This window comes from Desmodus rotundus, chromosome 7 (genome assembly GCF_022682495.2).
Source record: "Desmodus rotundus isolate HL8 chromosome 7, HLdesRot8A.1, whole genome shotgun sequence".
NCBI classification, from domain to species: domain Eukaryota; kingdom Metazoa; phylum Chordata; class Mammalia; order Chiroptera; family Phyllostomidae; genus Desmodus; species Desmodus rotundus.
Window position 1 is genome coordinate 112,149,048 of NC_071393.1, and position 15,916 is coordinate 112,164,963.

Here is a 15,916-nt window from a genome sequence, read left to right on the forward strand (position 1 = left end):
ATCGTCAGGATATGCAAGGTTGCCAGTTCGATTCCCAGTCAGGGCACATACAAGAGTCAACCAATGAATGCATAAGTGGACCAACAAGTCGATCTTGCTCTCTTCCCCTTCCTCTCTCTAAAATCAATAAAGGAAAATAAACAGGGACAACTGTACCTAAACAATGAAAAAAGATTAAAATAATATAAAAAAAGAAAACATTGACTGAAATATGAAGAGAATATAAATAAAAATGGTGGTAGGGGTGGGCCCAAAACAGCATGACTAACCTGTCTGGGAAGCCAAGTTGGGAGATGTCTGTTTCCCCATGGAAGTCTATGCCAATCACCAACAACCACGCACTCAACCGTTTCGGTCGATCTTTAAGTGTGCTGCTGTTCAGGTGATTATATGATCATTACTTAATAGAATTCATGCATTCAAAAAAAGAGGATTTCTCCCAAACCAATCTGCATTTTTATTGATGTGCAATACTGTAAATTCAGGATTTTACTCGGGGATTGTGGAGTGTTGAGGACCAAGTGTTCCACATGCCAGTTCATGCCATGTTCAATGCCAGTTCTGTGGATCTGGAAAGCTTTGAACCCACCTAGCATCCAACTTCTTCCATTGTGGTCTTCCTAATTTTCTTCCCTCCCAGTTTCCCTAGACCACAAGAATGTCTCTCATGCCTAAGGATCCTGGGTTGGCACCCAGATTTCTTAGTATTTTATTGACTTTCTCTGGTGTGGGGTACTAACAAAGCCACATAGTGGGAGACTTGCAAGCTAGCGTTCTGTACTTCGGCTGAAATATTCCATTAGCTCATGGCTCTGGGCTCCAGAAAGAAGTCATTTCCCAACTTCAGCCATTTGAAATGCTAGATATCCCATTTCCTTACAGTGGGGCTATCTCACAGATAAGCACTGCCGGACCCTGAAGCACAGCTTGAGTAAAACCTGTTGAGTGAAGAAAACTGAGCAACTCCTCCTGCTTGCTTCTGGCCACGTTAGTGCTGGCCCCATGAAGTTTATCTTTGTCTCTAAACCTCCATTTTCAGAAGCATTTTACCACCTTTGTACTAACAGTAAAATGCAATTAGGGTACCAATGGCTCAGATTTTCTTTTCATACACACTTCTGTTGCAAGTAGAAAGCACTGTTCTTTGGAGAAATTCGAAATCACTTCCAAGCCACTTGAATTCATGTTATTTCAGCCCAGAATGGGTACTCAAGGACAACGAATGAGCACTTAGGCTGCAACACCCCTCCTGGGAGAACCACGCACCTTGTCCAAAGCCATTATCCTGCTGCTGTGGGCAGGTCTGGACTCACCCAGCCTTTCTTCGCTTGAGTGCTTAAACCCTGGCACAAAGCCTTGCTCGGGCCATAAGGTAAGGACAGGCTTTCTTTGGAAGGTCTGTTTTCCTCACAAGAGTCTCGGTTGGTAAGAACTTCTCAGTAAACCAAAGGAGGCAGCTTTACAGGCAGAATATGTAAGGTTTTGGTTTAATTATTATTATTTTTTAAGAAAAAAAAAGTATTCAGTGCCTGCCTGAGACAGGGCAGGAAAGGCAGTCTGAAATTTGCAAACATGAGAACACATAATTTCTTTGGGGGCAGTTTGTCATATTGCTTCACTGCCTCACCCCCTCAGTTCCACTGAATAACAGGGTCAATTCCAGGATCTCCCATCCTGAGACCATCTAAGCCTGGTAAAGGAGACCAAGTAGATACCTCTCCCTACCATACATTTTGCTGTCCAGATGTGACCTTTATCCCAATTCCAAAAGTGACAGTGACCACTGGCAGGGATGTGGAATACCAGTTTTCCTTTTGGTCTTCAGTGTAGCTTTGAATCAAGTTTCCAACTAGACAAGAATTAAAACAGGAAAGAAATGAAGGAGGAGAGGTGTCAAGGAGGCCGTGAGAAGTGAACAACAGGTTTATTTGCATACACACAGGGGAAGAGTTAGCTTTGCTGGGTGGGCCTGTGAGGAGGTAAGGCTTCAGCAGAGGAAGGCACCTTGACAAACAAGGGGCTCCCGGCCTAGTAAATCAAGCACAGTAGCCACCTTCGTTTGCCCCTTGCCGACTACTCATTTAACTCATTTACCCACTGTCCTAGAGACACAGGAATCACAAAACCAGGTGGAAAATAACGTGAAGATAACGGTTTTTTAGGTCTGGACCGCCCACTTAAAATTTTATGTACAGGATGCAGAAACGTTAAGAGGCCCTTTTGAGCAGCTCTTAATGTAATCAGTGCCACTGTCCTGCTAGTCAAAATATCTAATTTGGATTAAATGTGCCTCCAAAGTCAGAACATCAGTTCTATAAGGGGTTAGGCAAAGGGACACTGGAAGTGGTTCCTGCTAGGTTTCCAGGACCACAATCACAGACAGATTTCTGGAAATGAGAGTGGAGTGGCTACAGAAACAAGCATTTCTCAGCCTGCTCCTGTGGGGCTTATTTCCTGGCACACTGAATCTGGGGTGCTGGGAAGAGTCTCTCCCAAGGATTAAAGGCATCCTTATTAAAACACAATCTTTCTTGGATACTAAAGTTGAGCCAGAATGAACTTTGACTTCTGAGTACCCAAATGAGATTAAGGCTTTTAACACAAAAGACCGAGTTCTGTATTTGGGAGCAGTAACCGCCAAGTGACTAGTTCACAAGAGAACTTGAACTATTTCTTTATTCTCCAGGAATATATGTGGATTATCCTCAGAGAAGTCAGGAAAGGATACCTACTGGTTAATTAAAACAGAAAGATTGGGTATGCTGACTAGGAAGGGGAAGAGAAACACACACTGAATGATTATATTTTTTTGTTTTTTGTATATAAAGGATTAAAAAATTCCAATTTAATAAATTTTGGAAAAGCAAATGTAAAATGACTTGGGCTTATAAAACCAGAATTTACAATAATCTGTGAATAGTCAAAAACAAATCATAAAACCATTTTGATTACAAATCCAAATAATGCTAATGGTTACAGAATCACTTCTCCCACTTCCCCAGTGAGATTACAGGTGTTAAACTGTAAGCATCCCCACTGCTACTCACACTCCTTCATCTCCTCCTCCTAAGGTAGTGTTTTCACACCCAAGTCACATCACACATACCGGCACATCTTTCCTTTCTCAAAGCTTAGCAAAATGCTATCTCCTCTTGGCTTAGGTCAACAACCCTTTCATAAATAACCGCTCTCCTCCCAGTGCCTAAGTCCATCCAAGTCTTCATTCTCCACAGGTTGTCTCCCCTTGGTCCCAGTTCCAGTAGGACAGGCCCTCCTCTAAAAGGGTCAGTGAGACCACACCAGTCACACCATAGGTCTTCCCTACACCAGTGCCGGCTGGGCTTCTAACTGTCTGGCACCTTTGTGCCCAAGAAAGTCACAGTGCTCTCCTCTCTCTCCCCCTCATTTCTTGCCAGTATTCTCCTGCCTTTTCATGACATCCATGACAACAAGATATCTGGTCATTTTCCTAGTTCTTCCTGTCCTGTACAACCCTCCACGGACAGCCAAGTGACTGTAACTATCACTGCAATGCTGTGAATCTCCTGGTCTTTTCCCCCTCACAATCTTTTATCTACCTCAATGAAACGAGAGTCTCCTCCGAGCCAGGCCTCTTAAACCAGTGACCCCTCTTTCCACGCGCTCTGCCTCCTGACAGACCTACTCAATAAAGATCTGTTACTTCAAGATGCCCACTGCTCTGCAAGATCTGGCCATAACACCACAGCCTCTGTCAACTGCGAGCTTGTGGGAAGACGCCAGCCCCGTCAATTCTCACCAGTCATGTGGGGTTGAATTAAATTAATATAGTATCATACTCTGTTCTTTACTATACCTCTTAACACACATATAACATCCCCTTTAGTAGTTTGAGCACAAAGCTCTGAGAGCTGTCTTTTCGATATGCTTAAACGCCACCACATGTCACCAAGGAAGCGCCTGCAGGCCTTCTGGGTGCCTCTTAGAACTAAGTATCTAACTGGTTAAAGTGTTACCCCCAACTAGTTACATTTTATGGCCTCCATACAGTACGTTTTGCAGCATTGCTCAATTTGCAATCAGTGAAATTTACCAGGGATCTACATTCTCTTGAATCTGATCTTAAGTGCTAACCTCTCATCAGCATTAAAAATGCTTCACTTTTAGTCTGTCTACGTCAAATGCTCAATGTAGAAGCGCTACTGAGAAAACATGGAAGATTTCTTTAAGAAAGGAACCATGCTTTCCTTTCCGGCACAGCCCATGGGCTGAAGGCCTGTTTCCACTCTCCTCTCCAGTCTTTCAGCCTAGACCCACTTCTCACTGGCGGCACCACCGGATCTCATCAGCACTCGTTGTTATGACCAGAACAGTGGAGACTGGAACACCTACGGCATGTAAACAGGGTGAGATGGCAAACAACACGGGTCCACAGACCCTTCTCTGATGGAGGACTGAAGGAGAGGTCTGAAACAGCGAGCTCATGCGTGCCGGTGCGCACACACACGAACGAGTCCAACGTCTCAACAAGGGTTTACTTTAACAGAATCTGCGCGGGTGCCTATGCTTACGTTTTACTAGAAAGAAGTCACTTGGATTTCTCCCTTTCTTAACACAGCACAAGCCAATGGCCAACTAAACATCAAACCCATTGTTGAATAGAAGGGAGCAGCATCAGACACAAAATTCAGGCCCTGGTTTTATGTGCCTTTAATACTTTTTTTTTTTTCCTTTCCTCTGTGTTCACTAAACAGGATTAAAAATTTTTTTGTAAAGCTCCTTTTTGTAGCTTTGTTTTTTCCCTTTGTATTTATCATGTTTTTAATTTCTTCTCTGAGGAGGAATTCTCTGAATCTGTATCTTCCAATTCGACTCGGTGCCTTTTGAGGCCACTATGGCCACGAACAGCCCTGCTGCTGTCCACGCCTGGGGGGTCAGCGGGGTCCTCTCTTGTTCCAGCACTCGGGGTCTCACAGGACATTTCAGACCCACAACAATCTTTGTGTAGGAGTGTCCCTGTCAGGGACAAGTTATGGTCAGTGTCTGAACATCCCGGGGAAGAGCAGGCCACTGCTTCCAGCTCCCCAAAGTTCTGTCCATTGTTGTGGAGGTGAGGGGGGCGGGGGTGTAAGCGTCCATTGTTGTGGTTAGCACAGACGGTTTCGAGGCTCCTCTCTTCACTGTCATCAGCCTGGGTCCTGGGACAGTTGCCAGTCTCACTGTTGAAAGTGGAGCCAGATGTCTTGGGGACAGGAGGAGAGGGTGGCTCCTCAGCCCGGCTGCTCAGGGCCTTGCTCAGGGCCTTTCCATTGAGCTTCTTGGTTTCAAAAGAGTGTTCTATAGAGCCACCATTGTTAGTGTCCTGAGAGGCATCCTCTGATGCCTCTGCCCAAGAGTGGCAGCTGTGCTCATGGCCTGGGGCAACGCTGGGATTTCTAGAAGTCTCTTCTTTTAAAGCATCCTTGTTTTGGCCTTCAGGGGGCAGGTCCTGGTTTCTCTGGGCCATGGCGGTGTTTAAACAAGCTTCCTTACTGGAGGAAGGGACTGGGTTGTCTTTATGGCTGGTTCCTGCTCTCCCTTCATCTGCTTCCCCAGATACCAGGGAGCTCTCCCCATCTTTGTTTGAGTAGGAGATATAGGAATAGCGGAGCCACTTGTAAGCTTTATAAATCTTCCGCTCAACTGACTCTATGTCCGAAGTTGGTGATGCCCGGCTTGGCTGAATCTCCAGAGCAGAAGTGCTCCGCTCAGGGGAGGACGTGGGGGAGGAAGAGAGGTCATCCACTTTGATCTGGGGATAATCGTAGTTGTCTTCGCCAATGTAGGTGTTGGAGGGCTTGGGCGGGGCACTGGGCCTCTCTTCTCGGGGTGTCTTTTGTCGGCGCCGCATGGCATTCCGCTGCCGGGTGGATGCCCGGCGTTCATTCAATTCCTCCTCATCCTCGGAGCTACTGGAGCTGCTAGAGCTGCTGGACTCATCTTCAGGGCTGGGAGACCGGGGACGGGGGAAGAGATCTGTGTCCAGTTCAACTTCACAGGCATTTTCTTCAGAATCAGACTCATTGGAAAGAGCCAGGAGGCGTTTGTCCTGGTAGCGCCGCAGAGCTGACAGGCGCTGCTGGCGAGAAGCAGCATCCTCACAAGTGGGTGGTGGCGGAGTCGCCGCCACTGCGTTTGTGGTGGTGACCCGCAGGGGCCCCAGGTGGAAGGCGCTGTCAGCTGACTCATCCACTGTAGGAGGAGGAGAGCGCGGCAGCGAGGCCGAGGACTCGGAGTCGGTATAACCTGAGCGCTCGCTGACCCCTGCGTGCAGCTGGAGGATGGTGCTCTCACTCAGGTCGCTGTCCGAGTCAGAGCTCCAGCCCTCGATCTCACGGCGCACCAGGGAGTCAAAGAATGCCATCATCCGAGGGTCCTCCTGTACAGACTGGTTGGCGTAGTCATGCGACAGGCCGCTCCCACTGTTCAGTACAAGGCTGATGTACTCTTCGTGGGTGTAGAGGCAGCGGGAATCATCCTCAATCCGACCGTCTAGGTCTCCGGTACATCCTGGCTGCTTGTACGGGCTCCAGATCTGCACAGAAGGTCAAAACAAAACCAACGAGAGCTGATTGGAAAGTACTGTAAAGCTGGCGGTGATAAAAAGCACCAAGGCAGAGCTTCCCCAGGCCCTTCCTGTCATTTAGCCAGGACTTGCCAACCAACTTTAAAAATACATTCTTTATCAGACTGGATTGTGTTGGGCACATAAGAAAACCGAGGCTTCTAAAGCCAGATGTGGAAGAAACATAGTCTGGGACATAGCATTAATCAGGAGACCTAAGTCCTGTCCCTAGGCCCAGGACAATTATACGCCATCTACCTCACAATCCGCCCACCCTTTTAACTTCCTCTATTAGTAGTATGAAGATTACAGTGAACCCCTTCATAATCTCAGGGGACAGAGGAGGATTTAAAGATCAACGTGTTCAAAACTCTCAGAAGACTGAAGCTGTGCACAGAGAGGCACCACTTAGCCAGAGTAAAAACAGACCCAGCAGTCAGTCCTCTGCAACAGTTAATATTTCAGCCTGTAACTCCACTTCTCTCCAACTGCAAGATTTCTATTTTTAACTAATGGGAATTGCTTACTGGAGCTTGATGAGAATAGCCAACTGCCTACACTGCAGTTCCCTCTTGGACACGCAGGCATCAGTTTCCCAGGAAACTGGGTTCTCTTAACCAGGGAGCTGCTGGCTTGCTCTCCAGCTCCTCTGCCACCACAGGAAGAGGTAGGACCTTCTCCCCAAGGCCACAGCCCCATCCCTTAACATCCCTCCACTCCATGGCCATGGGCTCACAGCCAAAATGTGGCTGAACTAGGATTCAAACTCAGGTCTGTCTGAAGCTAAGGCCCAACTTCACCAGTTGAATAAATCATACAAAAACCAAGACCAAGGTAATTAAGCTGTCACCACATATGAGTACGATTAGCTTCACCTGACTGCCAGACTGGTCCACGGAGCAGCACAAAGAAGCTTGGTTATAATCAGCTGGTAGCCATGGCAACTGAGATGAAATTCCAGGGGATTTTCTTGGCTGACAGGCTGGTGCCTATCTTTAGATGGCACCCAACCCAGAAAACAGTGGCTCCTCATTCCCTACCCTCTGTCAAGACAATGGCTTCATTTCCCCCAAACTAGCAAGGATAAATTCACTTCCATGAATTCACTGAAGCCTGTTAACTCCATGCTTTCCTTCAATTCCTGGGCGGCAGCACCTCTTTGGAGGATCCCAGTTCAAGAGGGGCTGAAGAAACCTTCTAGGTTAGCTCTCTACCAATTTCCAACTCGGATTCATTCTTCCTTCAACTTTGTTTCCTGCCCACAGCTCCTCAGATATTCTCCCTTCTCTGGCTTCATCATTTCACCCAGGGGAGTTTTAAGGCAGTTGTTCTCAAACTTTGGAGTGCATGAGAATCACCTGAAGAATAATTACAGTGTTGACTCCTGAGCCCTACCCACCCTTAGAGATTCTCATTCAATAAGTCATGGGTAGGTACCAGGGTTCTGCATTTTTAACAAGCACTCAAGGAATGAGTAAATGGGGAGACCAACTTTTAAGAAACACTGGAATAGTTAGTATAAAATAAGTAGCCGAAAATAACGGTTTTGACTAAAGAGATTCTCAAATTCTTTGTGAGGTACATTTTAAAAAAAATTTCACATATTTTCTAGAGAGAGGGAAACATTGATGTGTGAGAGAAACACCTTTCAGTTGCCTCTTGCATGCCCCCAACCAGGGACGTGGCCCACAACCTAGGCAGGTGCCCTGACTGGGAATTGAACTCTCCCTTCACAGGCTGGCACTCAATCCACTGAACCACACCACCCAGGGCTGTTTGAGAAACATTCAAACATGGCCTTCAGCAACAAGCTCAAGCTATAAATGACTATCTCTGAGAACAGATGTCCAAGCGAACAGAAGTTTGGTGGCCTAGAAAGGAAAACGAGGGATCCTAAAGGCAAAGTCCTCGGGATGTTTTGTGGTCTTAGTCTATAGTCTCTGGGTCAAATCTCACTTCTCCAGTTTAAAAATGGTAAAATGTTACTAACCATGTAGTCTAACACGAAGCTAAATCTACATGTACTTCACAGTAACTCAGAATTTGTTAACCCAAGTACAAAATACTAATGGCAAGATGCTGGTCTAACTAGCCAATAAGCTAGTTTCTAGGTTCTCATCTACTACCCAGGGCCCTCTGTCTTCGCTTCAGGAATGAAAACCATAGCACTGAAAGCCAGCTTTTGTTCTGACTCTGGAGTATATTAAGCTGAGGTAGACTTTCATTCCTGAAGCTTGGCGTAATGGAACAAAATGCTGGGGCAGGAAGCAGGAGACTTGAGTGTGGGTTCCCACTCAGCTCCTAGTTAGCTGGTGACCTTGGGTGAAGCTCAGCTCCCTCATCTAAGCAGTGAATAAATGAGTGTATCCAATCCTAAGGTTCAGAGCAAAACAAAATCCCCATTATAGACAGCCAGTCTTCTAGTCTCAAGAGCCTTGCAGCACAAAGCTGTGGGAGCAGGTAGAACAGAAAGAAACTCCAGCCTCACCCACTACTTCACATGGTCCTGGGCAAATAACTTCACCCTTGAAAGTCTCTTTTCTCATCTGTAGAAATGAAAATCATTTCTACAGTCTATACCAAAGCATCAATAAATGTGGTGCTTTTCTTTCATTTAGCAGCTGAATACCTCAAGTAGGAGGTTTTGGACCCATCGTCGAAGAGACTTTTGAACACCAGAAGCACTGACGGTCCCTATTATCTCAGTTCTCCATCATCCATAGAACAACAATTTCAAGCATTTGTGAAATTGCTTTTTATTTATTTATTTTTAAAACATTTTATTTATTTATTGTTAGAGAGAGGGGAAGGGAAGGAGAATGAGGGAGAGAAACATCAATGAGTGGTTACCTCTCATGTGCCCCCCACCAGGGACCTGGCCTGCAACCCAGGCATGTGTCTTGACTGGGAATTGAACCAGCAACTCTTTGGTTCACAGGCCTGCACTCAATCCACTGAGCTACACTACACCAGCCAGGGCAGAAATAGTTTTTTGTTTTTGTTTTTTAAAGATTTTATTTATTTATCTTTAGAGAGAGAAGGAGGAAGGGCAAAAGAGAGGGAGAGAAACATCGATGTATATGCAAGAGACACGTTGATCAGATGCCTCTTGCATACCCCCAACTGGGGATCTGGCCCGCAACCCAGGCATATGCCCTGACTATGAATTAAACAGGTGACATTGCAGTCGCAGGCCTGTGCTCAATCCACTGAGCCACATCAGCCAGGGCAAAGTGTTGATTTCTTTACAGGGAAAATCAACAACTCAGAAGTGAAGCAATGAAAATACAACTTCCTATGATATGTTACATGTATTAATAGCTACACATGCCTCCCCATAGGGCAAGGTTCATGAGAAAAAAAGAGGGATGAGCAGCTATCTCTCCAAGCCCAGGGAAAAATTCAGCTCAAGAGGCTCCTGAGGAAAAGGATGCGGCTCAATTATTATTCAAACATCATCAGAATGGAAAGCAATTAAGTAACAAGTGTTCTGATCTACACGGGTGACAATGACATGCTTGAGGTAGCAGCTCTAAGCCCCTCTTCTCTTTGGACTATTATAGAGTTGGCCAAAAAGTTCATCTGGTTTTTTCTGTAAGATGGCTGTAAGTAGCACTTAGCTGTCTATAATTTCGTTTGAAACAATTTTGTTAGACTGTACAGTGACAGGTGTCTTATCGGCACACATTTAAAAAAAATTACCAAAATCGGTGAATTTTTGTGTAGCCATTTTAATATTGAAGATGTAAGAAATTAAGTGACATTTTTGACATATTATGCTTCATTATTTCAAGAAAAGTAAAAATGTAACAAATGCAAGAAAAAAAAAAAAAGATTTGTGCAGTGTATGGATAAGGTGCTATGACTCATTGAGTGTGTCAAAAGTGGTTTGCAGAGTTTAGTGCTAGAGATTTCTTGCTGGATGATGCTCCACAGTTGGGTAGACCAATGGAAGTTGATAACGATCAAATTGAGACATCAATGGAGAACAATCAACATTCTACCCTGAGGGAGATAGACAACATACTCAAAATATCCAAATCAATAAAGTTATGGGTAAAAGTGAAAAATGTGCCTTTTATTTTACAGAAAAAACTAAATAGACATTTTGGCCAACCAATACTAAACTTAGAAATATGTTTACCTACCAGGAAAAACTACACAGATAAGGATCTAAAACGCTACTCAAGGGTTCTGTACATTCAGCAATCTGGCTTCCAAGATGGTCCAGGCCCACCTCTAGCCTACCTTCCCAGCCCTATTTCTTAGTCCCCACTTCTTGTGCTCTTCACTTTGGCCAAACATGATCATTTTGGCCTAAACTGGTCCCACACTTTGCTGCTTCTGAGCATTTATTCATAAGCACAATGCTTGGAGCACAGTAGGGAATAAGTATTTGTTGATTCAATGAAGTAATTATCCATTCTCTCCACTTAGAATGTTCTTCCAATGTTACTCCTCTCCTTCCTTTCACAGTCTTTATTCTGCAAAGTCTAGTTCAAATATTCCATACACCAAGATTATCCCAGATTGGAAAAAAATTTTCTCTTCTCACAGCACTTTAAAAATGTCTCTTGTATACCTATTGCATTTTCCTTTACCTTTATTTCTTGTCTCTCCTACCAGGTCATCAATTCCTGAGAAAACCTGATTTACTTATCTTTGCCTTTGTGGTCCCCATAGGGCCTAGCACAAACAATATACAATAGTTACCTTACACATATGGGGTGAATAAATATTGATCTTTGAGAAAAAAATGTCAGCATTTGCCCTATCTTGCCTCCACTTATGTTTAACTACAAAATGAACCCCTGTTTTGGTAAGTGTGGGCACTCAAGAGGATGGAAAACCGGTTATGGGTGAGAAAGGCTGGCCCTGACAGCAGGGGCTCTTCTCCTCTGGGCGTGAAAGGCAGCAGTAAAGGACAAGGCAGGGAGACAGTGGGGTGAAGAGGAGAGAGAGGTAGAGAGACAAAAGCAGATGTCAGGCTAGACTAGACTAGAACATGGTGGGTTGACACTCTCTGAGCCATTGATCCTCTGAGAAATAGCAAGTAGGAAAGTGACACTTATTAAAAGTCTGAAACTGAAAGGCACAGGTAATTCACAGGCTCTCTTCTGGGTGGCAAGTCATGGTTAGCATACTCACTTGATAGGTGGGAGACAGATTCAAAGAGCTGCCTGAGGGTACCAGCTATACTGACTTAAGGTTTCAAATGGCTAAGCACCTTCTAGTGGGACAGGATTCAACTCTACTAGAACCTGGAAGCAGTGAGCTCTATGGTTCAGTTTGGATAACCTCACAGAGAAAACATTTTCTTCTCTTTCTCCTCTGAGAACGTGGCTAGTTTCCAACCTATGACCTTTAGGGTAAAGACTCCAGTTGACTAAACAGTAATTGGGGAGACTCAGCACAGAAGCATCCCAAAGTGCAGAATCAAGCAGGAATCTTTCTTCCAAAAGAGATGCCCAAGCAGAGCTCTCTGAGAAAGAGAATGACGCCAACAGACCTGGAAAAGACATGTTACCATGCCAACCCAAAAGTCATAGGCCAAAGGAGAAGGGAAAGCAATGCAAGGGACATAGCCGATTCATTGACTGCCCAAGTAAATGACAACTGAAGTGATCAAATCCAGCAGGAACATCTTGCTGCCTTCCCATTAGCATGCTGAGGGTGGCAATACCCTGGCAAGCTAGGGCTGTATCCTAGCTTTACCTCTAATTAGCTGTATAATTAACCCCAGACAGTTAATCTATAACATAAATATCATCAGCAAAAAGAAAAAGTCAGTAAAAATGATCTATAAATCCTGTCCTAGCCTACGGGGAAATGTGTGCAATCATGAGTCACGAGACCAACAAAATCTCAATACAGGAAGCTGGAATACGGACACATACGCACACTGCCCCACACTCCATCACTGCGTTTCCGATAGCTTCCTCTGCCTCAGATACAACTGGGTTTAACTCTGGATTTTTTTTTTTTTTTAAAAAGAGCAAAAGAAATTTTTACTTTCTCTCTGAAATCTTCCTCAGGTTTTCAAGGCCATTTTAGGGGCAGGGGTAAAGGAGGAATTTTAACTTTTGAGAGGGAATATCATCTATCCTAACCTAAAAGTCAAGTTATCACAGGGTCTTCAAATAATTCATCTCCTTCCCCAAACCCCCATTTTCAGATGTAGAAAAGGGTGACTAGCAACTGAAATGTCAGCGACTGGGCAGTAAACCGCCCTTCTGGGGTCTCTCAGTTGCAGGCTCTAAAAATATCCCTTGGCAGGGTTAAGTTCATTCAGTCGATGTGCAACTAACTGATGTAAGGGTTTAGCCTCAATGGCAACCACATGCAGTTATTTTTGGTATGTCCTGAGACAATTTAGCTATGATTCTGGCAGTCACTTAGTTACCTCTGTGTCATATTAGGACAACAATGAACGCAAAGAGCACACTGAGTAACTGAGGGGAGGGTGGCTTCTTAACCTCCAGATGAGGTTTAAAAGGCAGAACGTATCAGACTCGAGATCAAAGGCCATTGGAAATGCAGCAGCATACAGGTGTCTAGTTTCAAAGCCTGCTGACTATTTCAAAAAGGGTCCTGAGACGCAGAGGAGAAGGAGGAGGTGATGTGAAAACAGAGCAGAAAGTGATTTGAACATACTGGCCCTGCGGTGATGCGGCCGTGAGTAAAGAGGCTGCAAGAGGGCGCTCCCCAGGCCCAGCTATCTCTAGGGCTTCCAGGGCAGGAATGGAAGCCATTCTGTTTGTTCAAGCTGCATTGAAGTATCTGCTGGGTTTGTCATATGTTCATGACAAACCTCTTCTGACCACCAGGAAGTTATCTTCCACCACTCAGCAGAAACAACTGCTGTTTTACACTGATGCTTGTTCAAAACCCAGTTCTTTAGAAAAGCCTGTGAATGAGTATCTTGTGAATTAATACTAGCCAATATATTTGAATAAATGACAATACATGTTTTCTTATTTTAAAAAAAAGGTTCTGAAAGGAGAGGTTTCAATCACTCTTTTTTAACACCAATTTTTCCATATTTTGTAATATGTCAAAATAATTGAGAATTTTGATAGAAAATTAGTATGGTTAGATATGAAACCCTACATACATTGTTTTGGTTTCTTCCAAAGGTGAACTGTAATAATTTCTCTAAAAGGACAGAAGGGGAAGGTGCCTCACCTTGATAATCTTTTCCACACCAGAAGAGCAGATCATGTAGGTGTGGGGGTTAAACCGAACCTGGTTGACAATAGACCGATGTCCTTTCAGCACCATGAAGGCTCCGTTCACCACCCTACCAATGCCACCTGGGGAGACAGAAGAAAACAAAAATCAAGTAACTAAACCAATAAAAAGCATATAGGTTCCAGTAACAGCAGGCAAACAGCTCTGAACGGGAGTCAAGATTTTTATTAACTATACCACCGGCAGAAAGCTTAATCTTACAGATAAAGTTGCTATGGAAAGAGGGGAGGTGAAATATCTCTCAGCATATGTGCTCTTACCAAGAGCCTTTATTTAGCCTTTAACCATTGCCCACGCCCACCCACTGTAATTCCATTGTCAATGAAGCTACAGCCACTTAAAACATTTCCCAAGTTTTTAATACCAAGATAGAATCCAAGTGTTACCTTAGAAAATGCCAGTCATGAGCAAAAATGAGACTGAACTGCTTGGGAACAGTTTGGCAGCTGAGCCAGGGACAAGTAGAACCAGAGCATATAATTACTTAAATGCACAAAAACATCTCTAGTCCATTTGCCCTCAATTTCTATGATGCAGATAGCAAACAAAATGGCAAATATATAAAAACCACTGGGAAAATAATGAAGAATCTTTCTTTCTCCTTCTTTTATATAAAAACCCTGGTAGCAGTGAAGAACTAAGGATAAAGGGAGGAGATTTGGGTCACCTTTATAATAAGCAGAGTCCAAATATTGGGAATCTGAATTACTGAGTGTGGGCCTTAAAGACACTATGTGTGGATTAAAATCAAGAGGCCACTGATAGAAAGCTGTATTTTAAAGACCAATCTTGTAGGCTTTCTTCTTCAATGACTGAGAAAAGTACCAGGGCCTGGAACTCGCAACACAGATGAAGATGTCATCCTTCATGAACTTGGGATAATCTCAAAGGTTCAGCTTCACTGGTAAGGGCATCGCAGTCACACAGAACACATGCACTCAAGTTCTGATCAAGGCTGCTTCTGAGCAACCATCAACAGCTCAATACACGTATGCCAACCTGTGACCCTGGCAAACTGGCAAATACGATGCATCCAGACCCAAACAAATGTGTGCTCACTTATTTAAGCGATAAATACCTTCTTAGTCCCTACAGCAGCATGGCGCTACTAGGGCAAAGTATAGTGTCGGCTCCACACACCACACCATCGCACTCCCAGCTCCACCTTGTTCAGATATTCATTCCAAACATTTGTCATCTCAGTGTTTGGAAGGAATATGACCAGAACAAACACCCTTCTCCAGATATAATCTGGCTCTGAGGAAGGTGTTGTCTGCTTTAGGCATCCCTCTTTTGCCTCACTGAAGATATCCCTCTTTATTGTCATGTAAATATTAAAAAAAAAAAATCTAATAGCAAGATTTCAGACTGTACTGATCTATTTCTTGGCAGTGCCAACTTAGCTAATATGAGGTGTTTACTCTACTTGGTGGGTGATAAAAATGTCCTTTGCCTAACCCTCTCCGTATTTGACATGACTAATACTTGAATTATCCAAGATGGAAAATACATTTAAAACTATTCATGTCTCAGCCCAATATCAAGTTTGCTAATAAGCTATAAAGGAAGAGAGTGACCAAGACAGAACTGGTGTTTTTATGAAGAAAAACGAATCAGGAAAGGTGAAGCACAGAGGTAGGATGATACAACGGAATCCCCTAGGCAGGCTGAGTACCCTGCGTTCCTAGGCTGGAGTGGGAGGAGGGAAAGGTAACCTGAGTCCACTCAAAATAAAAGGGTTCCATGGGAATATAAAACAACTGTTTCAATACAGGGATCAATACAGGGATCTCACCACTCCCATGGAGTACCTGTGAGTCCATTTTTGTTCTATATGAGGTTGATTTAATAAATAGCATTCCTGCTCACGGACTCTTCTGAATTCTACATTTTCTAACATCATACTCCTATCCACACCCTCTTTGGGGTGGTCACTAGCAAAGAAACTTGGGGTTAAACTTAGTACGATCTCTTGTTTAATCCTACTCCCTCCAAGAAAAGGAATTTAAGTGACCCAGAGAATTTAAGCAACCTCTTCCATGTCATATAGTTAGTAAATGGCAGAGCCAGGACTTGAACCAG

At 44.2% G+C, this 15,916-nt stretch overlaps 1 protein-coding gene across 2 annotated transcripts in view; it reads right to left on the bottom strand.

Annotated features, from left to right (window-relative positions):
- Positions 1–1,948: 1,948 nt before the first annotated feature.
- Positions 1,949–15,916, bottom strand: part of DCAF5 (DDB1 and CUL4 associated factor 5) — a 114,107-nt gene continuing 100,139 nt past the window's right edge. For both annotated transcript variants that reach the window (XM_053927596.2, XM_024568316.4), the window contains 2 exons: positions 13,769–13,896; positions 1,949–6,553 (listed from right to left, as the gene is read on the bottom strand). In XM_053927596.2, coding sequence (XP_053783571.1) covers positions 4,793–6,553; positions 13,769–13,896 — 1,889 coding nt within the window. In that variant the 3' untranslated portion in view covers positions 1,949–4,792. The remainder of the gene's footprint in view (positions 6,554–13,768; positions 13,897–15,916) is intronic.